This window comes from Lissotriton vulgaris, chromosome 5 (genome assembly GCF_964263255.1).
Source record: "Lissotriton vulgaris chromosome 5, aLisVul1.2, whole genome shotgun sequence".
NCBI classification, from domain to species: Eukaryota; Metazoa; Chordata; class Amphibia; order Caudata; family Salamandridae; genus Lissotriton; species Lissotriton vulgaris.
The window spans coordinates 180,908,982-180,936,590 of NC_141693.1; the positions used below are offsets into that span (position 1 = coordinate 180,908,982).

The following is a 27,609-nucleotide window of genomic DNA, read 5'->3' on the forward strand; positions in this document are numbered from 1 at the left end:
GTTGTGTGTGTTTTGTCAATAGTCACCTTTAGTCTGTGTGTTTTATGTGTGAAACCACTAAACCACTTTATTCACAGTGATTTATTTCTCTACACCGGTATGACAACTAGCACGCATCAGTATGATGTCATGGGCACACTCACGCCCTAGCTAGAATGAGATGCATGTGAGTTGTTCCCCTTCTTGGAAGGGGTTGTCCATCAAATAACAACTGTTATTCTATTTTACAGAAATCGAAGTGAAACACAAAACGTATGTATAATAATACGCATGTTTATTGACAACAGCGTTCACTGCAAATAAGTATTTTTTAGCAATACTTTTTCATTTGAAAAACAGGAGTGGCAATACAGGGCTGGACCCTGTATGGTCCTGAAGAAAAGCTTAGGGGAGCTTGAAACATGTTGACCTTTAACACTGATCTAACTCAGTAAAAGTTAGAAGACAGTGTTACCCCTTTTTAATTTTTTATACCACACTAGGAGCGAAAATAAATTGTTGAGGCCCACTAGCACGGTATATTTTAATTCCACACCCACTCCATCATCATTACACATGCACCACACATAGTCATCTCACAAAACTAGTGCTCCAGCGTAGTCGCCTTGTCGCAGCACGCCCCTTTTCGTAGAGAACTGGGATGGCCCCAATGATGAAGCATGTCACCGTGGGGCAACCCCGGTGAGTGAGGGGACTCTAAAAAGAAATTTTTCTTTTTCTTACACATCTTTGGTACACACTGACTCAATAAGCAGTGACCATACGAACACCTACCAGGTCTCTGGACCCTTGACATAGGGTTCCTGTATTTCGTACACAGACCGGAGGACGACCTGGTCTGGTTTAACCTCCTTCTCCCTCCTCTTTTGTTTGTGCAGCACGGCAGCACACACAGACAGTTTTTGTTCTCACCAATGATTGGTGACTGGTGTTCTGAATTGGTGATCTGACTCACCCGCGGCCCGTCCGCCGCCAAAGACAGTGGTGGTGCCTCAACAGGCAGTGAGTGCAGCAGAACCGAGGCCATGATAAAATGCGAGGCCTACTCCAGTCCTTGACTCGAGGCCTGGACCGCTGCTCACCGTGCAGGCAGGGAAAGTCGTCCCGGCTGGCTGGTGTAAGTGTGTCACACTGACTACCTATTAAGTTAGTACCAGTTGGATGTTTCAGACAATAATTGAAAGTTGCTTGTATTACGGTCTCACTCCCCCCTTGATATTGAAAGACACCAGCTCCTGTTCATCAGGTGCGTGCTCACAAATATCACTAGCGCACTGTTGTAATTAGCGATTGTTAACTAATGTACATTCCTAAAGCGGCCGCGGCGCGGCTTCTTTAGGTAATTTTTTTATTCTAGCGCTCGGGCCGACTCGACCGAACAGAATTGTATTTATATGAAAAAGGAAAAGAAACCAAAAGCTTATTTTCAAAGGATTTGGTAACGTGTCTTTGCTTTTACTCATTTTCTGTCAATGGGGGCATTGAGTGCTGATCCGAGCCAAGGTGCTGGAGTCGCACACCAGTCGCATTCCCTGTCTGCTGTTTATTTGTTCCACTGAAATTGTCTTCAGACGCCAAATATCACGCATTCATAGCTGTCAAGTTTTCAGATTGCATATGAAAACATTAGCAACGTTTAGTGCTTTTTTTGTATAAGTGCCATTCCATGGCTTTTGTGTAACATTTAACGTGAAACTTAATTGTGATTAAAAACAAACAGCAAAAATCCCTGTACACAATACATATCAGAAGTATTCCCTGTTGCCGCAACATGAAGCTATAAAAGCAAGTTCCACTTCATCTTTTTTTCAATTTTTCTTGCTTTCACTGAGGCACGGCTGCTCACTGGCACCAGGCTGCCACTGAATTTAAAGGAGCCTGCGCCTGTAGAGAGCATGGACTCCCATCACAAGCTAGAGCGCATAGATTGTGTAACCATCTGGGTCTGCAGTCCAGCCACACGGTGATCCGACATGCTCTGTGCAGGAGAAGTCCAAAAACATGCAACGCTCCCTTGGTAACCTGGGCAGTCATGAGTGGAGGGAGGGGTCCCAGGGGCGGAAGCCGAGCAGTTCTTCAGAACTCCCTGCAAAGACTACGCTATTCACGAGCCCCAACCCCTTCTGTGAACTTTATACTAGGCCCACCCTGTGATTAAGTGCCTCTCGCACACTATCAAAAGCAGCGTGGACGCAAGTGCCATAAAAGTACGAGGCAGTCAGACACGCTCCGTAAAACAAGTCTGAATTATAATGCTATCTGGCCAATATACACATACTCTCTTCAGGCGCTTCCTCCTACTAAATATTTACTTCGTGTCCATGTGCCAATGTCCATCATGGGGTAAGTCGTGAGGGGGGTGACACCATGAGTTTCGCACTGGGTGACACCAACCCTAGTGACGCCACTGCTGCTGGCAGAGGAAAATTGGGAAAGGCGGAAAGATACAGTGGTTGTTAGGTGAGGGGTGATTGAAAAGGATGCAGAAGAGGGGACGTTGAACCTAGAAGTGCGTGAAGGAGTAAAGGAAGATACAATTGAAAGAAACAAAGATCTGCAAAGATGGTGCTGTGTCAGGTCAAAAGAAGGGGCAAAAGATGATTGAAAAGGGGATGGTAGACATTTCAAAAGACAGATTGGTAAAAACAGAAGAGGTAACACTAGTGAAGAAAGGTAAGAAGGGAAGGGGAGACAATGTGATGATTGATGAAGACTCAACAACAGACAACTGTGAATGTGCATGAAATATATACATATAAATTGGTAATACGAAGAGGGATTTTTCAACAGTTAAGAAGGAGGTGTTAAAAGGGGAATAGATGTTTTGTGTATGAAGAAAAGGCGGGCGGTTTTTGAAAATAGCTAATGAGACACTACTAAGAAGAGAACTATGGGCTCGAAAACAAATGACACCTCTAGTTTTGCAGTTTGGAAGGTGGGTGAAGAAAGGGGGAGGCTGCAGAGGACAGACTCTACGGGGAGTAGCGCGGATGTCGACACTAAAGTGTCTTAATCCACTGTCAGAACAACTGGGAGAGAGATCTGTAGTATATAATCTATTGATGCAATGTCTGTTGTAGGACTGCTCACTCATTAATGTGGGCACTGTCTGCCAAAAGCTTGTTGCTTTGTCAGTTGCCACATATCTGTTTCCATCACATGTTTAGAGAAGCTGCTCTGCATGCAGCCTTACTGTGATTGTCTTTCACTTTTTGTGGTGGATCAGCCGCCAAGCTGGCAGAGTGTACCCTTATATCAGCTCTGTTGTTTGACACATTTACCAATTCTGCCCTCCTCTCAATCACACCCTAAGTGATGTGATTGGGTGATGACTGAAGACGTAAGGGGGTTGGTGAATGAGTATAGCTAATAGGCTTATGTAGCGATTGGGACCATATTCCTCAAGTTGGTACTCTCAAGTGTAGATTGCTTTTGGCTTGTGTTCGGTGGCTTTTGTCTTGTGCTCATTAAGATACCGCTATGTGCTCATATCAGTAGAATGCTGAAGAGGGGAGCATAAGAAAACCTACTCAGTCCGGGAACACTTTTGACTAAGCAAAGCTCGTGGGAAGTTTTAGGAACCTCTCTAAAATGAGGGCAGAAGATGTACAGGTGGGTGACCTCAAGGCAGGAACCTCTGGGTGGCAATGGCATACTGATTGTTTTCCTTTTATTGCAGCCTGGCATGCTGGCACCAACCACTGCACTGGTTCGTGTGGCCAAAAGTGCACCAACACTAGGCATCGCCATCGAAGGAGGAGCGAACACCCGTCAACCACTACCTCGGATAGTCACTATACAGGTAAAGGCACTGTAGTTATCCGGTGCATAGCCAGGGTCACTGCAATGATGCGGCAGGAGTGGACTAAATTATGCAGCACGTTTGAGTAAATTATGTAGCCAGAAAAGGCAAATTATGCTGCGTAACGAAACACATTTTTTCACAGTTTTACTTCGTTATTTTGTACTTTTTACACTTGTTAACACTGTCTGGGCATTGGCTGTACCTCATTAGCTGCAGTTTAATACCCAAATATAGCAATAAGCAACAGAAAGCTGACCCAGCAAAATCCTCCCACTGCACTGAAACACGTGCTGCTGCGTTTCCAGTAACTTTTGAACCATTTTTGCTAGAAATTTTATTTTGTTAAAATCTTCAGATTATGCAGCAGAATGTGGATAGTGTGGGAAATGCGGCAACTCTATATTTATTTGAAAATTGCTGCAACTGCACAATCGCATAATTTCAGTGGCCCTGAGCATAGCCAATAAGTATGCTAGTGATACAACCCTGGGTTTAGGTAGTTACTGGACAAATGATACTGCCCTGGAATCTTCACTATATATGTTTAGCTAATACGGCTTATGATCCAATTAAGAATAATAGTAATAATTATTATTATCTATACTAATATAATAAAGAGAGAGCCCAAACCTTTGAGGCAGGTAATCTCAGGAACCACAGCACCAATAACAACACCCAATACAGCTTTGGAAAGGGTAGTTGCAGCCGAAGAACATAGGCTATGCAGACGCCCACCATATACATTTAAAAGGTAAAAGAACCGTGCCAGCAAAGTAGTTCCTTGAGGGCGTGTCTGTGTTGTGCTGTGGGCGTGTGCTGGAGGCGTAACAAATGCTGGGGGGGTGTGGTACGTTCCGCCCTTCATTCCATGTCTCATTCTATTCTATTCTATTATTCTATTAAAATTATTTATAACGCGCACTATCACCATCGGTTTCTTGGTGCTCATTGACATATATAGCGTTGATCCAGGGTGGGGGATTAATCATAAGCAGCTTGAAAGAGCAGGGTTTTTAAAAGTGTACGGAAACAGTCGTACTTTGGGCAGAGACGGAGAGAGGAGGGTAGGGAGTTCCAGGTGGAGGGAGCCAGGACAGAAAAACTCAGGCCACCGTGCTTTTTTCTTTTGAATCTGGGGACCTCGAGGAGGTTTAGTGATGCTGAACGAAGGGCTCTGGGAGGAAGGTGACGGGACAAGGCCGAAGAGATGAACCTGGGAGCTGCGTCCGATAGGGCCTTAAAGGTAGTGCATGCCAGTTTGAAAGTGCAGCGTTTGGAAACAGGGAGCCAATGCAGACTACAGAGGAGGGGAGTGACATGCTGGTGTTTGGGCTGGCAGAAAATCATATTGTGTGCTGTGGGCGTGTGCTGGGGGCGTGGCGTGTGCGGGGTGCGGGATTACGGGATTACGGGAAAAAAAAGCAAGCGTTTTGCCCAATATTTCATTGTTTTTTCTTCCCAGGTTCTGTACATTCCAGCTCCGGGTGTCCACCCTGTTCCCTTTAAAATACCCCTGCACCCCATATTCATAACCCACCCTTACTCCTTAAAATACCCGAACACCCTTAAACACTAACCCATCTTAACCCTATAAATATACCCTGTACTCCAAACCCCAAACCTATCCCTAAACCCTAAAAATACCCCTGTACCCCAAAAACCCAAACCTAGCCCTGAACCCTATAAATACCCCTGTACCTCAAAACCCAAACCTACCCCTGAACCCTAAAATACCCCTGAACCCCAAAACCCAAACCTAGCCCCGAACCCTTAAAATACCCCTGTACCCCAAAACCGAAACCTACCCCTGAACCCTAAAATTACCCCTGTACCCCAAAACCCAAAACTAGCCCTGAACCATAAAAATAACCCTGTACCCCAAAACCCAAACCTTGCCCTGAACCCTAAAAATACCCCTGTACCCCAAAACCCAAACCTACCCCTGAACCCTAAAATACCCCTGTACCCCAAATCCCAAACCTAGCCCGAACCCTTAAAATACCCCTGTACCCCAAAACCCAAACCTACCCCTGAACCCTAAAAATGCCCCTGTACCCCAAAACCCAAACCTAGCCCTGAACCATAAAAATAACCCTGTACCCCAAAACACAAACCTTGCCCTGAACCCTAAAAATACCCCTGTACCCCAAACCCCATACCTATCCCAAAACCCTAAAACTACCCCTGTACCCCATAACTATATCTGAACCCTTACTCCTTAAAATACCTGAACACCCTTAAACACTAACCCATCTTAACCCTATAAATATACCCTGTACTCCAAAACCCAAACCTATCCCTAAACCCTAAAAATACCCCTGTACCCCAAAAACCGAAACCTAGCCCTGAACCCTATAAATACCCCTGTACCCCAAAGCCCAAACCTACCCCCGAACCCTAAAATACCCCTGTACCCCAAAACCCAAACCTAGCTCTGAACCCTTAAAATACCCCAAACCCCATACCTATCCCAAAACCCTAAAACGACCCCTGTACCCCATAACTATATCTGAACCCTTTAAATACCCAAACACCCCAAAACATATACCTCAGTACCCCAAAACATATACTCTTATACCCATACTTACCTTATCCAAACATTTTTTTTAAAACATGCTTTTACTATTCATGCATTTACAACGAATTTCGTTGTAAATGTATGCGTGGTAAAAGCATATAAAATGTAATGCCATGCGTTATAATAGCATTGCGGAGTCATGGTACTTTCTTAATGAAAGTATGTAAATGTAAATGTAAGGTGTTTTGTAGCGCGCTCAATTACTACCGGAGTATCCTGGCGCGAATGACCGCTGGGGAACCCGTCCTGGCTTTCCCTGTGAGATGGTCCCTTGCTGGGTATCTCCAAGGTGAAGCCAGGCATCCCCGGCGTCTGTGGGGGGCCGTTGTAGAGATGAGGCAAGCTTAATGCCCAGAGTTACCGAGTGTGATCACTGCCCAAAGTGGGCACCGAGGCGAGAATTATCAGTCCGCTGACCCTGGTCCGCGACCCTGCCGCGTCGGGAATCGAACCCTGGTCCCGGGCCGTTCTCAGCCTCCGGGTCTGCCGCCTCTAACCAGTGAGCCACACCTCTCTACGAGTGGAGTGATGGTATGCGGAAAGAAAGTTACGGAATAAAGGGTGTTTACCCTCCCCCGGTAAGTACATTGGTGGCACGGCGGCCCACATCTCCAGCAACATACTCCTATTTTTTCACCACCGATTTAAAAAATGCACTGGTCTCTCTCATTGATGGCCAGCACCGACATACACTTTTAGACACACCCCCCGCCACAAGTTTTAGAATTGCGAACTTTAGAGCTTGGGAGCTACGTTCGAATCTCGGCATCAGCTCAACATCCTGTGATTCCAGGCAAATCGCTTTGTCTCCCCGTGCCTACCACACATGTATGTGTTCTTCTGTAATGTAAAGTGGGCTCATGCCATGTTGTCGAGGTTGCGCTATATAATATTGCAAGGAAAAATAAAGTAGGGAAACTCGAGTTCTCACACTACTGAATGCTCACTCTTAAGTGCATCAGCAGTGCACTGTGAATCGGATCGTTTCATAGGCCTGTCACAGATAAGTAATGCTATCAAAACGAAATCCTACAAAACAATATACTACTGGCCGGCAGCAATTCATACTCGGACAACGTCGGGACGGGCTGCTAGTTACAATTATAATCTGGATTAAAATATTAATAATAGTAACATTAATAATACTGTTTTCATCTAGCCTATTATTATTACTTTCATTCAGCTTATATAGCCCAGAATGTAGACTATATACAAAATATTACTATTTGATACTGGATGTCATAAAACTCCTTATTAATCATTAAATAATCTAGGTACTCTTGATTGTTTCCAAATTCCAGAAGTTCCCCATTTATATTACACAAACTACTTAAAACAATCCCAAAAACCTCGTGTTCCTGCCCACATGTGTACAACATGCATAGTGGATCTGTGTATCTAGCTGCATAGTTCTATTTTTGTACTCTTACATGTACAAAACTGCTGCGTTATTTACAATACACATGGTGTACACAAAGTAAGCATGCCCTTCTTCTCTAAGCAATGGTATTGTGAAACCTACTCTTACTCCCTGCTAAACCATACATCCTCACCTATGTACAAGATAAAACTATTTTACACAAAACATAATAAAACAGTAAATGATGTTAACACTAATATTGAAGATCCACGACCTTCTTATGTTTGTCTTAGAGTTTAAACATCATACTTTTCTTTTGCCTTCCATTCATCTTACAGAGTCCCTAAAAATAGGCTTCCTTCCTTATAGCATCACAAAGAGCAAACCCAGTCATGACGTGGACAGTCTTCTTATATGGCACAGCAACCTTGCCTATACCCTCCTACCACTCCCTGCTTCCCATAAATGGGAGCTTCACACATTCCTTGACTAAAAATGTGCCATCTTAGATACAGTATTTCACTTGAGTATAATTGATACAGGGGTAATTTCCATTGTATATGCTCACAAACATTGTCTTTGAGATCTGGTGCACTTCTTTATACATCCTCAACACTATTGGATGCTCCTCTTCGAAGTACACTTTGCATGAACTTGGTGACCATTCTGGTCATAACATTAGTTAAGAATTCAGTTCCAGCCATTTAGAAGAGTAGTCTCCTCACGAGCTGCACAGTTGAGCAACTTCTCCATACTTTAAATGAACCCAAAATATTCAAAGATAACATGTCCAACCACAACAAGGCAATCCCTGAATCTGCTAAACCCCCAATAGACAGTACTTTGCTCACATCTTCTTTCACGTTCATGAATGCCCACTCAAACTTTGGGAGCTTTACTGGGTCATTGCACTAAGAACTAGAATTGCATTATGTTGTACATAACTATCATATTATTTATGTAGCTAGAAGCATCTGGTAGGAAGGGAAGGGCATAACAGGAGTGGTTGATAGTGATGGAGAGAACGAAGACTGACCCATTTATAGTCGGCGGAAGAGTGATGCAGGCTTGACGAGGTCAGGTGGGGATGGAACATTGCAAACCTTTAACTGACTGCAAGCAGCAGAGGGCAGCCGAGAGCCATGTTAACACTCTCAATGAGCTCCTGCTGGTTCAAAATGGGAAAAAATCTTTAAGCCTGCACTCAAGTCACACATGGTGCTCCACCAACACATTCATTTAAAACCAGAAGTCCATTCTGCAGAAAGAAGGTATATCTCCCCTGCACAGATCTCTGCGCTGCCTTCCTGTCTATAGCAGAGTCTTTTTTAAAGTTAAGACCATTTTGCATAAAGCTTTCCATCAAAACATTCCTGAGATTTCTGGCTTTTAAATTTGAGCAGTAAAACTGAAAACCGATTCAGTGCTCTTGCAACAAAACCTTTCGTGTGGTTCCTAATCCAAAATCTGTGACTATGGTGACGCATCCTTTTCCATCACGCAGCCCGTCACTTTTCATGTTCAACTCAATCTGATGAATTAAAAAAACACCTAGCATTTTACTCTATAATCACTTTTACACTTTTTGCAAGTTCTTTTGTTCTATACCTATTCTTTGGTTCACTGATGAGAAGGAATGTAATTAGGGGGCAGACAAAGACCGATAAAAGCAATCCTGGGAGTGAGAGAAAGAAAGGGTGGAGCTGTTAGCAGGTTGTAAGAAACTGACAGAAGGCGGAAAGCACCTTATGAGACTTGTTTTATTAGCCTGTTGTGAAAAAGGGTTTGTGAAATTGCTAGTATGAAAAGTACCTCAATGAATATTACAGTCATAAAGAAATCGTTTTCCCCTACCCATGCTTTTTTCGAGTGGCTTTATAAATACTTTACAACGAATCTAGCAAATCCCTTTAAGGAATGCTACAATGTATCTTTATTCTTGGGTCTCGCTGCCTTTCTCATTGACTTCACCCATTCTTCCCCAGGTGTTATCCTCAATCTAGAAGTTTTATTACCCACATGTGTGACGTGATATGTAACCCAGATATCTTAATAATTATGGGACATGTTTTGAGCATTTTTTTTAATGTCACCCACATTTGCATCATGTTCTGTTCTGAATTAAATTGTGGTGTATTTTGGTGCAATGCAGAGACCTGTTATATTTATGCGAAGCAGGGTCTAGCTTTGCCTTATCTGGTGTGTAGAACAGTGTTAATTTTCCAGTTTTGATGTGTTTGTCTCTAGTATTATTAAGGAATGATGAATTAGCAAACTCCCTTAGTTCGATACAGTCAGTGTGAAACATATATTTATTGACCTACCAGGCTTAGCTATCTTTATGAAGGCGGACCCCTTTAAGCTTCCATGGATCCAATGGTTCCCTCCTTATGTAGCCTTTTTAATCCATCCACCAGAGGTTCTCTCTGGCTCAATAACAACCTCTTGATTTTGTGCAGTGTTTGTGTTGCATCTTTCTTAAATCTGGGTTTATGCTGGAGCCCAATAACACGCAAAAGTTCATCACTGGCCACCTCGCTCAGTTATGCTTTTCATACATTGTGCTCACTAACGACCTCTATTTCCAAAAACTATTGCTCATAATTTGGGTGTAATACAATGCACACTCTAAATAAGACCACCAAAGTTACCCTAAACTCTTCAACCTAAACTTTACATTTTGTTTCTCACCCACCAGTGCCTGGAACTCGATTTTTTTTACATTGAAATGTATTGTCATTCTCCCTATCTAGTCCATAGTACAAGTGTGGCTTGAATTTAATTTATTTATTTATTTATTTATTTATTTATTGGCATTTTTAAAGCGCAGCATATACCCTGGGGTGTCTTGGCGCTGATTAATTTGCCGGCTAGATGTTAAGCTGCCTTGCTCAGACCACTATTCTATACCTGGAACTTATTTATTAAACAGCCAAGTTTTTAATTTTTTGCGGAATTGGAGTAGTGTGGGACACGCCCTAATGTCCTGGGGAAGAGTGTTCCAAAGATTGGAAGCTGCCACCACAAACCGTCGGTCTCCCCACATCACAGTTTTGGTGCGGGGTACCATTAGTTGGTTGCTGTTGGTAGAACGCAGTTGGCGTGTGGGTTGATAAGGTCGTAGATGGTCTTTAAGGAACTGCGGGCCCTGTTTATTTAGAACTTTGTACACAATGCACTGAGATTTAAATCTGGCTCTGTTCTGAATCGTCAGCCAGTGTAATTTAGAAATGGCATTGGATAGAGGAGCAAACTTAGGAATTCCCAGAATAAGACGTGCTGCTGCGTTCTGTATGGTCTGCAGTTTTTTTATAACTCTTACTTGGGCGTTGATAAAAAGCCCATTGCAGTAGTCTAGGGATGTCAGGACTAGTGAGCTCACCAGAGTTTTAATGGCGGTGGTAGGAAGATAAGGACTTATCTTTCGGATCATGCGTAGTTTGTGGTGGGCTATAGAGGCCACTTTGCTAGCATGGTCCATGAAATTTAAATGGTTGTCAAAGGTTATTCCTAAGTTCCTTACTGTAGTCACTGGATTAGGGGGGGCACCAAAAGTTTGGGGCCACCATGAGGCAGGCCATTCTGGTGAGAGTTGTCCAAAAATCATTACCTCGTTTTTTTCCGAGTTAAGTTTTAGGCAATTCGCTGCCATCCACTCACCTAGTTCTGTCAATCCTCTCTGGAATCTTTTAGCTACCTCCTCTCCATCACCTCTTATAGCCAACACCAATTGCGTGTCGTCCGCGTAGGAGGTTAGGCTCATCCCATGTGCCTTGATGACATTGGCCAGGTCCGACACATATATATTAAAAAGTGTCGGACTCAGGGATGAGCCTTGAGGTACCCCACACGGTTGTGACAATTTGGCAGATTGGTAGGGGCCAAGAGTGACAGCCTGCGTTCTCTCAGAGAGAAAGGAGGCGAGGAGAGCTCTTGCCGTGGAGGAGATGCCTATTTTTCCGACACGGTCGACCAAAATACCATGGTCGACCGTGTCAAAAGCTGCTGAGAGGTCCAGCAGTGCCAACACCGCTGTACCGCCTTGGTCTCTTATCATTCTTATGTCTTCGGATGCTTTAATAAGGGCAGTTTCAGTCCCATGCTATTTCCGAAATCCATACTGAGTATCATCTAACTTCTTGTGGGTTTCTATATACTCAGTTAATTGTAGGTTCATGGCCTTTTCCACCACTTTGGCCATGAACGGGAGGCTGGCGATGGGTCGGTAGTTTTTTAGTTCTGACTTATCAGCTCCTGGTTTTTTTAACAGTGGTTTGAGCAGTGTGGTTTTTAGATTATGGGGATATGTCCCTGAGAGCAGGATGGAATTGCAGACTTGTGTCAAGACTGGTATGATAGAGTCCATCACCGGTAAGAGCGCCGATAGTGGGCAAGGATCCAACTTAGATCCAGCTTTGATTGTCGACACAATTTTTAGTACTTGATCTTCTGTCAGTGGTTGAAAGTCCGTGAAGGATGAAGTTACTATCGGTATTGAGTCTTCCTGACTAATGTTGGGATCCTTAGTGTGCGTGATTTTTGCCAGAAAAGGTTGATAAATATCATCCACCTTCTTGAAAAAGAAGTCGGCCATGGCGTCACACATGTCTTGGGTTTGAGGTGGGGTCAGGTCAGGAGTATTGCCCGAGAGCACTTTAGTTATATCATATAATTTTTTGCTAGAGTTCTTTGCCTGCTCAATTTGCATCATATAGTACTCTTTTTTTGCCTTTATAATCATGGCTTTGTATATTGCCAAAGCCTCCTTGTATTTGGTTTTACTTGTAGGATTATAAGACTTTCTCCATTGTCTTTCCCAATATCTGTTCTGTAGTTTTTGTGCTTTTAGTTCATCCGTGTACCATGGTGCGGTAGGGGTGGACCTGTTCGTCGATAGTTTCTTAGTGGGGGCTAATGAGTTCATGGCATGTCCCAACCAGTCGTGGAGTTGTTGTATGGCCAGGTTGGGGTTAGCCGAGATTAGCGGGCGAGTATCATCCAGGTGGTTTTTTAGATCCCGCTGGTTGACATTGTGCCAGGCTTTAAAGGTTGTAGGCTGGGGAAGAGAAATATCTGTGACAGGTTTTTTATCCATAGCCAAGGTACAAAAAACCGCATAATGGTCTGTCCATGGCAGCGGAAGGATGTCACGTACATGGAGCCCCTGGGCACTAGAGAATATGGCGTCCAAAATGTGTCCAGCTTGGTGAGTAGGTGAGGTAACCAGCTGATGTAGCCCCAAGACTTCCATATCCGTAATGAGAGCTTGAGTCTCCTTGTTGTTATTATCGTCTAGGTGGAAATTCAGGTCACCTAATACTGTGATCGAATCTTCTAGTGCTAGAGATTCCAAGTGTGTGCTAATACTCGTTAGGAAGCCAGTTTTGACTCCTGGGGGCCTATATATAAGAAGCCCTTTAAAGTTGAATTGTTGGCTAAGTTTAATAGAAAACATCATGGCCTCGCACGAGGTATCATGTATTTGAGTTACTATTACCTCCAGGTTTTCTCTAGCTATAATGGCGATCCCTCCGCCTTTCTGTCTAGGTTTATCTTTCTGTCTAGGTCTGTCTTGTCTATAGGCTTTGCAGCCTATGGGTGTGGCAGAGACCATGTCCGGGCCGGACGAGTCATCTGTCCAAGTCTCAGTGATGAAAAGTACATCTAACTTGGTATCTGTTATCAGGTCGACGATTTCTTGGCTATGTTTACATAGGGACCGTGCATTAATGAGGGCAAAGGCAGCATTATTTGATTTAGGTGTTTGTTTTAAGGGGTTCTTCTCACCTTGCGGCAGTGTCGTGTAGAGGCAGTGAGGGCAACATAATTGGTTTTCTTTCTGCATGTTGCAGAGATCGAATGTGGCGCAAGCGTAATTCCTTGGTATTCTGAGGTTGAGGAGAGCGTCCTTGGGGTAGACCGAGCTTGCACCTGTTAGAATCGAGCCAGGGGTCGTGGCCCTCGGCCCGGTCCCGGCGCGGACGGGCGCAGACGGGCTTGCCTTAGGCGCGCCCGCTGCGCCCGCCCGCTGCGCGGGCGGGATGGTGCCTTGTTTTTATTCATTATTGGGCGGAGGAGGGTGGGAGGGTTCTATCGACTGCAGCGCTGACCTTCCCTCACCAAGATGGCGCCTCGGGAGGGTCAGGTGAGGTCAGGGCGCCTTCTAGCAGCGCGCTCTGCCTGGCAACTAAACGGCGACCTCTGGTGAAGTAATCTCACCCACGAGGTAATGTTAGGTTAAAATTGCGCTTTTTAAAATATAATACAATTTTTAAAAAACCGTCCTTTCAAGTAGCGAGGAGGTGTAGTAATTGTAGGTCTTGATTGGAATAGAAAGATTCCCCCGGCTTCCGCCTCAGGGGAGAGCAAATCGCAAATTACCTTGCCAACCCTGTCCCTGCCTTAAGTATCCTGGGAGGGCGGGAGGGTTCTATCGACTGCAGCGCTGACCTTCCCTCAACAAGATGGCGCCTCGGGAGGGTCAGGTGAGGTCAGGGCGCCTTCTAGCAGCGCGCTCTGCCTGGCAACTAAACGGCGACCTCTGGTGAAGTAATCTCACCCACGAGGTAATGTTAGGTTAAAATTGCGCTTTTTAAAATATAATACAATTTTTAAAAAACCGTCCTTTCAAGTAGCGAGGAGGTGTAGTAATTGTAGGTCTTGATAGGTATAGAAAGATTCCCCCGGCTTCCGCCTCAGGGGAGAGCAAATCGCAAATTTTAAACTTCGCCCAAATATTCATTGTATCACAATAAGAAAATGGTCTTTTAAATAATACCACATCTTCACAATAGTCATGTAAGTACACTCTCTGGATGTTTACCTTCACCTTACTCTTGCACGGTTTTGCAAAATGGCCGCTGAGCCCTCAAAGGTGACAAAATAGGAGGGTTTGTTCGCTAACAAATCTGAGCCAAGATCCCTATTTTCGATGTCAACTACAACTCACAAAGTTCTTAACTCAATGGCATTATTCACACTGTACCTCCATGCTCTACCTTTCTTTATACTGTAGCCCCTGCTTGCATTCCATCATTCTCTTTCAGTTTTATGAGATGACAATATTGTTAGCTTATGGTCTCCATTTCCACGTCCATAGGATGATCCACTGAAAGGTGTCTGTACAATTAGAAAAAATTCCCGAATATTTGCAATAGTGCATGTTTACAGATCTTGCAGGCGCTCATCAGTGAAGCTTTCAGTTACACATCCTATCAAAGGGCATTCATGACATAGCATAGTTATGTGATGGATGCCTGACTTTAACGCCCTAAGAAACAATGGTATCTCTCAAGAACTATGTTTATCTTAAGATTGAGATATAAACTTTTCTTACAAACTTCAACTTCTTTTGCTTCCCACTCTTTAGGAATGGATAATTGAAGTAATATTATTCAGCTCCTGGGCCTAAACAGTGTACAAATAGACATTTATTTTCTAAATTAAAATTTCTCCCGAATACCGATTGTTACTTAACTATGAAAAATATTTTCCAGGGTATTATGTATATGTATCCCAAACAAAAGCATTACCAGAACTTTAACAAACACACACACATACATGTTTTCATTTAAACATGCCTGTTCTATAACTACCCCAATCAGCAGCTTTTTATTCCATATATAGGGTTGCACTTGCTCTCCTGTGCACGCGTGGCCTTGTACAAAACTTTCTCCCAACCCTTCCATGGTGCTGCCTCTGCCTTGCATACGCAGTCGCCTAGGTGATCTTCTATATGTTGTTCATTCAGTGCCCCCCAGCAGACATCCCATTTTAGATTTCACATCCACAGTTGCACTGACCCTACACCTGTACTTCCGAGGAATTCCCAGTCCTTACATCTATGACCAGAGGATGACTTCATGAAGTTCAGAAAAGATCTGAAGACAACTATTTTCAGCGGCGTTTGGTTAGTGGCACCTCATCTTCCCAATGATCAAAGTCAAGTCTTCCCACCTGGCCTTGGACTTCTATTGTAAGGGCTTTACCATCTTCGGATTCTTACCTGCATTGTTCAACACTCCGTCCATCATCCCCTTTGGTTTTGCTTTGTTCGCCCTAAGTTGGCAGGGTATGCCCAGATGTGGGTCCCTTGCTCACTTTGCCACTGGATTCAAGCTAGCCTGGCTGATAACGGCTCATTGTATGTATGTATGTGTCTTGTAAAGCGCACTGCTGCCCTGAGGCGTCGTGGCTCTGTAGACCGCAGAGGAACCCGTCCTGGCTATCCCTGTGAGATGGTCCCTACTGGGTATCTCCAAGGTGAAACCAGGCATCCCCGGCGAATGTGGGGGGCCGTTGTAGAGATGAGGCAAGCTAATGCCCAGAGTTGCCGAGTATGATCCCTGGTTAGAGTAGGCACTGAGGCGAGGATCATCGAGTCCGCTGACCCTGGTCCACGACCCTGCCGCGTCGGAAATTGAACCCTGGTCCCGGGCCATTCTCTGCTTCCGGGTCTGCTGCCTCTAACCAGTGAGCCACACCACTCCTTAGCCAGAAACCGGTCTCAGGATGCTTGTTTCCGGTCCAGGGAAGACATGGCTTGGCAGTTTGGGCTGGACTGTTCCCATGAGGCACAGGGTCAGCCTGATTTGCATATGGCCATGCCTGAACTGGAGTGGTGGAGTGAGCTAAAGAATGATGATGGATTAAACCCAGATCATTTGACTGGGGGTGAGTGCTTGCATTGTTCAACACTCGGTCCATATCCCCTTTGGTTTTGCACCCTTGCAGTCACTCAACTTTAACCATATGTAGTGTATTAAATATGGGCAGGGTTTCCATTGTCCCTGTTGTGCTTGAAAACAGTAAGCCTACAATCTGAGTTTTCCACTTTAGAAGACAGCAGGCCATTTCTTGAAATGCTAAGGAAATTAAAGAGGGCTGTTTTTCTCCTGCCAACTCTACTCTGCTCTTTGAAGTTAGCCCAAGTCCGGTCCTTGTCTTTTAGGCTGACGTTTTTCTCAAGGCCTGGTGCTGTGTTGTATTAGACAGCTTGATGCTACCTTCTCCTAAGGGCCTCTAGTAGTTTCTATTTATATCTCCAAATGTAGGACAAGGTCAGAGCCAGGTATTTACAGCACTGACAGAAGTTCACTAGCACTGTGACCCTTCTCGGGGCCATAGCATAAAGTTCAATGGTCCTCCTTATGTCTATATCAAATAGCACAGATATGACACTCCAAATGGAGTTACCAACTCTACTGGGATATTTCTTCTATCTCTTTTCTCATTACTCCATCACTTTTCCACTAAGGAATTCCCTTGTAGGGTTTCACAATTCCTGCATTCCATCGTGTTATATGTAAAGCAGCACACATCTGACTTTTAAAGAACTTTCCGAACTTTCCGTTTTTAGGTACTTATTTTACATTTAAATACAGTCATAAACAAATATGTTTTTCCTGTCTGCATTCATTTTTTTTTAAAGTGGAAAACTACAGAAAGTAGATATCCTTTTCCGGGACTATCAATTGGGGACTGTAAAACTGATAAAATGTCAGTAAATAGATGGTATTCACAACAGAGTACCAGAGGGTCAGTAAAAAGACAGGCTAGTTAAAGAAGACAGAACAGGTGTAGCGCTCCCACTATCCATATGATTTCGGGGCAAATGCTAAAAATTATATATATATATGTATATATCTCTATGCCAGATCAAAATCAGTATCTGGTCTCTGGCTCCCATCAGTCACCGCTCGGAACCGCCCTTCATCATTTGGGGCCCCGAGGACCAACACTGTACCAGATCTCGGTATATTAACAGAAAGAAAAGATCTTCCTGTACGTCTGTGTGTGTTGGTATTACGGTTAGAACCATATATGTTGGTGAAGTAGCTGATGGGGTTGGAGAGAAATCTACAGTGCAGTGCAAGAAAAACCAGGAAAAGAATAAGGGTGAATAAAATTGGTTTAAGGAGCAAAAATTAATTTATTAGGGTTTAACTCCTAGCACCAATGTTAAAAAATAGCTCAGACAGGGTGAAATTATAACCTGCCTAGTGGTGTGACGTGGTCGACATGTTTCAGCAAACCTTGCTATTAGCCTTGCTTTCTTCAGGACCTATTAATTACAGCTACTGCAAACAAAAAACCCAACGTGACAAATAAGTAAAAGGGTAAAAGGTAGTGTAGGAACGACACAGAAAAGTCACCTGAACCTCCAGGTTGTGTCCGTTCCAGACCTCTTCTTACACTCAGCGACGGGCTGAAAATAAAAAGCATGGCGTGAGCTAATCCCCCCATACCTGTCTTCAACAAACCTGTCTGATATACCTCGTGCAATTCATCCACATAGGTGTAGTCCAAAACCTGGACTCTTAAACAGGCACACTGACCAAGTATTAATGAAAACGTGATGAATGAAACATTTCAAGTCTCACAGGGTACCCCTTACCTGATTAGTAAGAGATATACACCTCACCTCGCCTGGCTGCGGCTCAGGACTGGTGAAGCACCGCTCTATAAAAAGGGGTGAATAAATTCAAGATCAAGAATCATTCACCGTGTAGAGCCTGAGTTTGATCAAAGAGAGCACTAATCGTAGTTACATGTTAGCAAATCATGGGGAGTGGTGTCATAACCATATTCACATAAAATGTATATATCTGATGTTGCAAAGTATCTGTTACTGTTGGACCCAAATATCAAGTGTGCAGAGCCAGGTAGTGCAAAGCCAGGTAGTGTATGGCGGTAGGTATCGTGTCACCGCTAGATTATAGAGTGTGCCCAGTGTTGTAGGACTCAAATGCCAGAAACGATCGTGTCATAGCGTGAAACCCGCCAAATTCAAATGTTTCTAGCAGCAGTAACGCGTTCCCCATTAATTACAGGGCTGTGAACGCGTGGGAAAACAGGGACCAAATGGACCCGTTTACTAACGGCTTGCCTGCTTGTAAATAGATGGTTACAGATGCGCAATTGTGTTTGTAGTGCAGTGCTAACGTTTTCAGATGCGTGTGTTGTCGAATTATATTTGGCTGTATGTAGCACAAATTCATTGAAGCTTTCAGCATGATGTACATTTATTTGTTATATAAATATGGGATATGCGATTTGATTTTCTCACTGAACACAAAATAAATTTGAATACATTCTGATAAGTAAAAAGTAAATATGGATTAATGCTAGTGAAAATATTTTTAAAAATATATAACCGGGAGCCTCGCATTTGAGTCCACTTTGACTAGACTTTTCAGATAATAGGCACATGGCAATTATCTTACAGGTAATACTGGAATGGTTATAGATTTATAGTACATGGGTGCTACTCCCTGCCTACGACACTGACTACACGTGTAGTCTGGCCTCCGCTGCAAACTGTTACTGTACCGATATGCCACCAATACAGGCTGCCAAGGTATAGGAACCACAGTCCCCACCACAGAGAGTTGGGTTTGAGATTAGATCCCATCTGACTCTCTCTTTTTTCTTTTTTCAGAGGGGTGGGTCCGCTCACAACTGCAGGAAGCTGAAGGTGGGCCAGGTGATTCTGGAGGTGAACGGGACTCCGATGCAAGGGATGGAGCACCGGGACGCCGCCCGCGTCATCGCTGAAGCCTTTAAGACCAAAGAGAAGGATACCATTGATTTCCTGGTGACAGAGTTCAACGTTGCCCTCTAGGAACGATGGGAGAATTGGAAGAGATCAATGGAAGAGAAGGAAGGGGTCCAATCCGGAGAGCAGCTGGAGAACGGACTGGAACGGACCTACAGAGATCTGCGTCATAGATCTGTGTCGTGTGTTAACTTACCTTAATCACACGCTAATCTGCATACCGTGCAATTGTCCGCGTCCATCCAAAGTGTTCCTACCCTGCTCATGGCCCGCGCGCTCGCCCTATACTGCGTGCTGACTCCCTCCCACTCCAGCGCAGTCAAGCTTGGTACAGGGTGCCCAGAGAAAGGTGGCACACCCAGGGGCATCCTCCTGAGATGCCAGGTACAAATCAGATGACTCTGCGTTGGGATATCCACCTACCCTGGTGGGTCAACATTGCATGGGTTGCTCTGCTGTTCTCAGCAGAGATGTCTCACACAGTCCCATGCGGAGAGATGGATCACAGAGAATGCATGGCGGGGGAACAGTACGGCGATAAAAGAAACAAAGGAGTAGACACAGGGGGACAGGAAGCAGAGCAAGAGAGAGGAGGAAGGAGAAAGAAGGAGACAGGCACACGCTAATAAACAGAAGAAAAACCTCTAGACATCTGAGAATGAAAGATGATTCAAACACAAGAGAGTGCAGGGAGAGGAAACAGTACTGAGACTAGCAAACAAAGAAAAAGAAATGGGAACACATGAAGAGAGGCAATACAGAGAAAACAAAAAGCAAGACAGACGAGGGAAGAACCTAGAGGAAATAAGATATAGACATGCACCATGAGGCAGATTGAGGAAATGACCAGCAACATTGCTTTACATCACACTCATTGTGAGAGTCCAGCAGAACCTCAAACTAATTGTGGATCTAGACATAACCACTTTCTGATGCCACCCTCAAAATATTTCCTTCACCCCAATGAATTTCATTGGAAACTTCGAGTTGGACCAGTATCTCCCTGTATGTGGACTCTCAATTAAACTTTGCACGGTTGAGGGGGAGCTGTGAGAGAGAGAGGCACATGGAAAGGAGAGAAAGACACAACAAGCTACTAAATAAGGGAGAAAAAGACACTAAGAGGCAGAGAAGTGGAGCAGTAATAGAGAAGCATAAACATGAAGAGAAGTTGGAAAGGGGTAGAGTGACAAAGCAAATAAAGAGTGCCCAGAAAGGGATAAAAGATAAAACAGGGACAGCAGTAGAGAAGAGGCACACACTACTGCTGAGAGGAGTAAAAAAAGGAAAGAGACATTAGGAAAGGCAGGATATTGTTACACAAAAAGACGGCAGCAATTAAATAGCGAGAAAGCGCAGCGAAGTGGGTGTTTATAGTGGGCTGGTCCCACAGGTTCTGGTGTAGATATGAAGACACCGTAGACCAAATCAGGTACATGTAGAAGATGTTTATTAGTTCTTCAGATGCAGGTATCATGGTCAAGATAACAGCCCCATCAGGAGCAGCCTACTAGCCGCTCAGCCCATCCTTAACTGAAACTATCATGCATCCAACATTCCACCCACACTAAGATTCCAATGAGAATACTCACACTGGGCTGAGCAGCTAGATACAAGAACATACATACAACATGAGGATACCACAGTGTTCCTTTTTTTAAAGTGTGTATTTGTACAGATGTTTCATTTCATGTCTGCATGTCAAAATGGTTTGGGCATCTTTATTGACACTGCTCTCCATTTTCACAACTAAGTTGCTGAACTGCGCATGTGCACTTGTGGGTAAAGCAATTTTTATATGTGAACACATTCACAAAAAACAAATTTGTCCTTGCACAAAATGGAATGTGTTTGCATGAATTGTAGTGAGTTCGTACCTCACGATGCTGGAAAGGTCCTGGCTCTGGGGGTGACAGTGACCTTGATGGGTGTGCATTCCTCAGTCATATGTGATGGCACAAAACTGTCTGGGTGCACCTGTCTCTTTCCTAAGGTGCCCTGCGTGAGTTCTGCATAAAACACTTCTCATGCATTCCATGGGCTCCTGTGTTAGGGATGTCTTTTCTACCCCTAAGCAAGGGGTAAATATGGAATCATGTATGTTCCCCTCCACTGGAACTTAAAAACTGTTGAGGAGAATGTGATAGATGGCCAAGGTGGATGGAGGAGCTGCAGAGCGACACTGCCCCGTGTGCTGTGGTGCCTTTTATCTGCCTTCCAATCAGCTGGGGCCCAGAGGCACCATCATTGCGGCATACGATAGGGCACACAACACCCTTGCTGCGTCACTGAAGGGCCTGCCATGTGTGGTTCATGAGATGGAACGAATAATGATGTGTGGAGCGCACACCTGCTGCACTAGTAATGACGGAGAGCCTGACTTTTCTACCATGGACGTGCCTACGTAGGTTTGGGTCTCCCGGAAGTGGGTCTGCATTCTCCATTTCCCCTTAAATTGGGAGGAAAAGCAGAGAAAAAAAAATTCCAAATGTCTGCAGACTGGATTGTATACTATTCTAAATCTAGCTCTCGAATATATAGGGAAAATGTATGTTCAGGTGCGTCTGCCTGCAATCTCTGCAAGCACTGAGTGTTAAAATACATACTTGTCAGTGCGCATGCGTGCAATGCATACAAATGCTAGGTTGAGGTGTCAGGGCAAGGATTCAGTGGTAGCTTCAACAAATAGGGCAGTTTGGACTGTCTACTCTGCCTGGTGCTGGCCCCTTATAATGTTACTGTTAAAATGCGCCCACACATTCGGCATTACCATTTGCTCATTGCAAAGGCTGAACTTCATTTGTATGTATTAGGCACAATAAGTGTGAATTTGCCATATGTTGGTTGTTGCTTTGTTGTCAGGGCAGTGCCTGTGTGTCAGCATATGACGTGTCAGTTTATGCAGCTACTAGCCTTTGACTAAGGTCAGGCAGAGGCAGTATATAAGGGTATGCTCGTAACCGGGTACGTTTATTTCGTTCTGTGGTTGTAGATTTTTGTGTTTTTGTATTTGGTAAACTTCTATGCAACAGAGCCTATGTGCATCTGAATTTATCTGGCATTTTTTTTCTGTGGTAGGATGGGCATGACTGTGTGTGAACACGTGCAGCCAATTCTTGGGCCAACACTCGGCATGGGGATGAATGCATGTTAGTGGATGTGTTAGTGTGAAATAAGTTATAATGGGCCTACCTCCTTCACCTGCCACTCCTCACACTTTCTGCAACCTTCTTCTGCCTAAATGCGTGGTACCCAGCGGGTGTTCAAGAGCGTCGGGTCAGACCATGTATTCAGGATACTCACATAGAGTAAACTTGTAAGGAATTATTTTAAATGGGAATCACTTGCTTAGTCGTTGGGTATCATGAACACCTCACCTGGGTCAGGCCCTTGTGGGATAAGGTGGAGTACCTCTAATCCTAAACCCTGACCCATGCTTTGCTCTCCAAACTATCCTCCAACTCACTCTCTTCACTCCCTTCCTCTCTTCACAACCTCGCCCAACTTCCACTACCCATCCCTCTTTGATCTTCCTTTCTCCACTCTCACTCGAATCATCCTCTCTCTAAACCCTCTCCCATCTTCACCCCTTCACATTCCTCCCTATGCTCCACACCCCTCTTACTTCTTGTTCTGTCCACTCCCACGCCTATCATCCTCTCTGCAACCTCTCCTACTTTCCTCTCTACACTTCTTCGTTCACCTTTCTCTCTGCACTTCCTTTTCCATCTCCCGCTCTGCACTTCCTCTCGGCATTCCCTCTTCCTTTCTACATTCCCTCTTTCACCTTTCTCTCTACAGTCGCTTTCCCCTCTTCACCCCCTCTTCCATCTTCCTCGTTTCACAGCTGTTTCCTCTCTTTACTCCCCCTTCTATCTTCTTCTCTTCAGTCTATCTTCCTCCTTCCTCTCTACACTCTCTTCCATCTTCCTCTCCGCACCCCTTCTTCCATATCCCTCTCTACATTCCCTCGGCCATCTTCCTCTGTTGACCTCCACCTTCCTCTCTACAGTCCTTCTATTTTCCTCTCTACATTCCCTCTTTCATCTTCATTGCCTCTTACATCTTCCTCTCTGCACTCCCTATTCCATCTTCCTTGCTTCACTCCCATGTTCCATCTTCCCACTTCCTCCATACAATCCCTCTTCCATCCTCCTCTCGCTATACTCCATCTGCAATCTTCATCTCTTTACTCCTTCTTACATCTTCTATGTACTCACCCATCTTACCTTCTCCCTTCTGTATTCTTCTCTCCACTCATCTCCACAGCATCATTATCTTTCTTTTCCCTCATTTACGTTTTTCGTACTCAATTTTCTTTCCTTTCTACCACTCTTAATGACTCCATTCCCATTTCTCCTTCTTCCATCTTTTTTAATTCTATTTACCATCTTTGCCATTACTCTTAAGCACTATACTGCCTCCTTTCCTCGTTTCTTCTCCCTCTATTCATCCTTATTACTCTATTTTCCTTCCTTTCCATTACTCCTAAGCACTTTTCCTTAAAACTCGTGGGATGCCACAGACAAGTGGCTTACACACCTCTTTTACAGCAAGGACTTAGAAATAATGGTGGGTTCTAAAATCTATAATCTCTCAGAAACTTTGCTCTTGTGTGTACTTTCTAGTTGGCCATACTCTAGTCTGTTCCTTCTAGTTCAGGCTATCGGATCCCTTATTTACATAGCAGAGTCCACAATGCTAACATCTCTTATGCCCCTCTCTGGAAGTATCCCAGTCTCTGCACTTGCCCCCTTTCTTATCTTGTTAAGCATAATATAACCAGCTTTAAAAGTTGCCACTTTTACAAGTTCCAGTTCTCAAAAGTTGCCCCACATTGTTTGTGCTGGAATTGGTTTTGGCCCACGCACCCCTATTTAGTCTACACTCAGTGAGATTGTGTTTTAGAGCCTTGAATGTCTACCTTCTCACATAGCCATCCATTTTCTTCTATATAATCAACATAAGCAAAGGAAAACTGCCTCTAGACACCTTGATCACTTATGTGATCAAATTGTGGAGATGTGGATTACCACATTTCACCTGGCGGCGGTCATCCAACAGATGACAGAGTTCTTCAGCAAGTACTACACTGGAAGGAGCTAAAGAACGCCGTGATCTCCCTTGTCATCCATGGCATAAGCCCACTTCCATTAAGGCTGAACTGCCAGAAAGCTACTTTGCAGGCACCTTTTTCCCTGGGAGGTGTGGCTTACTTAGGCTGGGTGATACAATTTATTTGTGACTTCCATCCACTGCTTCTCCTTCCCAAAGACATCTTGATGCTGTGCAGCTCTCACAGACTCAAACTGTTTCTGCTCTGAGATGTACATCTCATACCAGAGCTCTTTATTCTGCTCCTAACTTAAAATGTGCAGTAGGCAAATTGCAAATTACAGGCGCAATGCAGTTTGACAGTATGAAAAAGGCACATCAAAATAACAAACTCTAGAGGAACAAAGATTTGCAATGCAATAGGTCTCGCACTTGCGAGAGTTTAAGCTATTGGGATTGTAAATGACAATGCCTTTTATTTATCTGTTTTGCTAATTACCACATAAATAAAAGGCATTGTCATTTACAATGCCAATAGCTCAAACTCTTCTAAATGCAAGACCTATGCAAAGAAGCAGCCCCCATTGTCCCAGCTCCTCAGAAAGTGAAAGTGCGCATGGCACGCTGAATGTTGCACGAAAGCAAGTGGTGCCTGCAGTAGGAGAAACTCATTAAAGAAAATAGTGCTTAAAGACTAAATAAGAGATATCATATAACAACAGAAGTAAAGGGGCCAGTCTTCGTGGGAGGTTACAAATGAAGACAAGGCAGAATTAAGGAGGGACTAACAAGTTGATTACTGAATCAGAAGCCAGCATTTACGAAGGACAATGACATAAACCAATGACAAATGTGGGCAGAGAGTGGGCGGGGTTCTATTCCATACTCCAATACAGCATGCCTCAGAGCAGCGTATGCGCTGCCCAGGCCTGACCTAAAAACTACGCTCAGGCAAAGGCAAATGTCAATCTGGAAACTCCACGATCTACTTAAAGGTCAATTTTCAGAATCTGTGCAAAAGTTGGCTTGTGCACTAACAACGTTGTCACCCCCTCTTTACATGCCTTATTGCCCCAGTCAGAGGGGCTCGTTCTGCACCACTGATCTCTATTCTTTAGTTTAGCAACCTAGTTTCTGAGTGCATATCCTATGTTCACTTGAGCTCAGTGAAATTCAATCTGAATGATTTGGAAGCACCTACAAGGATGTTTTCCAGATCTCAGTATAAGTGCAAGGGGCTGAGTTTCTTTTACTGGCTTTGGCCAAAATCACCAAATCTCATTTTGGCCTGTTGATTCAATTTCATCTTTCATTTCAATTCTTAACAGGCATTTTTGTTTTTTCCTGCAAAACTCAGTCGCTGAAGCCAAGTTTGAGGATGTGTAAATAAATTTCATCAGACGCCCCACCGGTTGCGGGACACTCATTTGTTTTTTTCAGTCTTTGCTCATAACCCTTTGAAAGTCGTACATCATCAATAGGAATGTTGTCCACTCCACTCTAAAAGTAAATTAGTGCAGACCATCTCTAGTTGCAAGACTTCCTTTTAGTTTTTGATAACACCAAATTAGTTTCTCCTACCTATCTCCAATTTCCCCCTAAATTGTATCAGAGTTTCATATTAGTCAAGCCATAGTGTCTCCCACTTTCTTTCTGACCCTCCTACAATGCACAAAGAAAGAAAGCTCATTTGTCTAGATTTTGAAAGGTGTCTCAAAATTACCATTAACAAATTATTTGGCTTAATTAAACAGGGAATTCATCTCTGTGACCCTATCCCCAGTAGGCATTACTGCCCATTCAGAAACAGTATCATAACACCTTGTCAGTCATTTATTGTGTAAACACAAAGCCGACAATATATTTGTATTGCAAACACACATGTGGAAGTGACTTACAGGACTGATCATCACAGTGGCAAAGCTCTTTGAAAACATCAGTTAGATCGGTTTCAAAAAGGCTGACTAGTCACATTACTTACAGTCATCATGCTCTTCACTCTTACCAGGGACCTGGAAAAATAGTGACTTGTGCAAGTTGCTCATAGAAACACTTCTCACAAATGATCCGACACTCCACCCCTTCGTTGACTACAACTTTAAATTGAAACATAAGTTAGGGGATTGAGGTGTGGGAAACGTGGCTCAAAAGAGGTCGTGCTTAGACATGCACCTGTGCACAGGCTGCTGTGCACTTTTTACCTCTTTGCATTGCTTATTTCTGGTCCGCTGACTTGTGGTAGGGACATCCCACGAGTCTGAAAGTAAGTAGCCTGTACCTGTTCCACTTTTCTCTTTCTCCTACTGTCTGTCTCCTTAGTACCTCTTAGCTCTTACTAAAGATTGACTCAGGTCCCACGTTTTCTTATCTTTCTAAAACTAAACTCCTTTCACTTGGGCTGAGGGTCCTTTAACACTCCAAGACGTGGGAGTTGAGTAATTGGAGTATTATGAGTACAATGTATGTATGCGTGTGTGCGTGCAAATGAGTTTGAGGTCATGTTTGTGTTCATGTTTTGTTGTTTGTGTGTGGCTGTGTTCGCACATGTATAAGAGCAGGTGTGCATATGAGGATCTGGTCATTATTGTCTGCCCATCTTGTTCTTTGTATGTATATGTGTGTATGTATGTGTGTGGTGATCCCTGCATCTTCTGGTAATCTAGTGAGGATTGTACGTTGATCTAATCATCTTCAAGCAATCTACTGATCCCAGCATCTTCTGGTAATGTACTGAGGGCTGCATGGCAATCCTAGCATCTTCTGGTAATGTACTGAGGGTAGCATGTTGGCAGACTTTTCCCAGATGAAGTTGAGGCATATGACAGCCTAGCTAAAGCCCCAGAGCAAATTGACAATTCCGTGGCATCTTTGCTAAGGCCTGTCTATCAGGTACTAGATCATTTATTTATCGTGGAGAAGTGTGGCTCAGGGGTTAGAGGCGCCTGACCCGGAAGCTGAGATCGGCCCTGGACCAGGGTTCAATTCCCCGCCTCGGCGGGTCTTGGGCTAAAAATTCCACGGACTCGATAATTCTCGCTCCGGTGCCTTCTCAACTCACGGGTTCACACTCTGCGACTCTGGGCAATAGCTTGCTTAATCTCCACAACGGCCCCTTGCAGCGGGATGCCTGGCTTTCACCTTGTGGATACCCTGCTGGGGTTATCTCACAGGGGAATACCAGGACGGGTTCCCTAAGCAAGCGCCGGGTAGCTGTGCGCTATATAAGCTCAAATACATTTACATTTACATATTGA

At 44.1% G+C, this 27,609-nt stretch overlaps 1 protein-coding gene across 1 annotated transcript in view; it reads left to right on the plus strand.

Annotated features, from left to right (window-relative positions):
- The window catches only part of WHRN (whirlin), a 963,606-nt gene extending 943,543 nt beyond the window's left edge, over positions 1 to 20,063 (plus strand). Inside the window, exons 12-13 of the mRNA XM_086919999.1 lie at positions 3,680 to 3,802; positions 19,184 to 20,063. Coding sequence (XP_086776125.1) covers positions 3,680 to 3,802; positions 19,184 to 19,366 — 306 coding nt within the window. The 3' untranslated portion in view covers positions 19,367 to 20,063. The remainder of the gene's footprint in view (positions 1 to 3,679; positions 3,803 to 19,183) is intronic.
- The last annotated feature ends 7,546 nt before the right edge of the window (positions 20,064 to 27,609 follow it).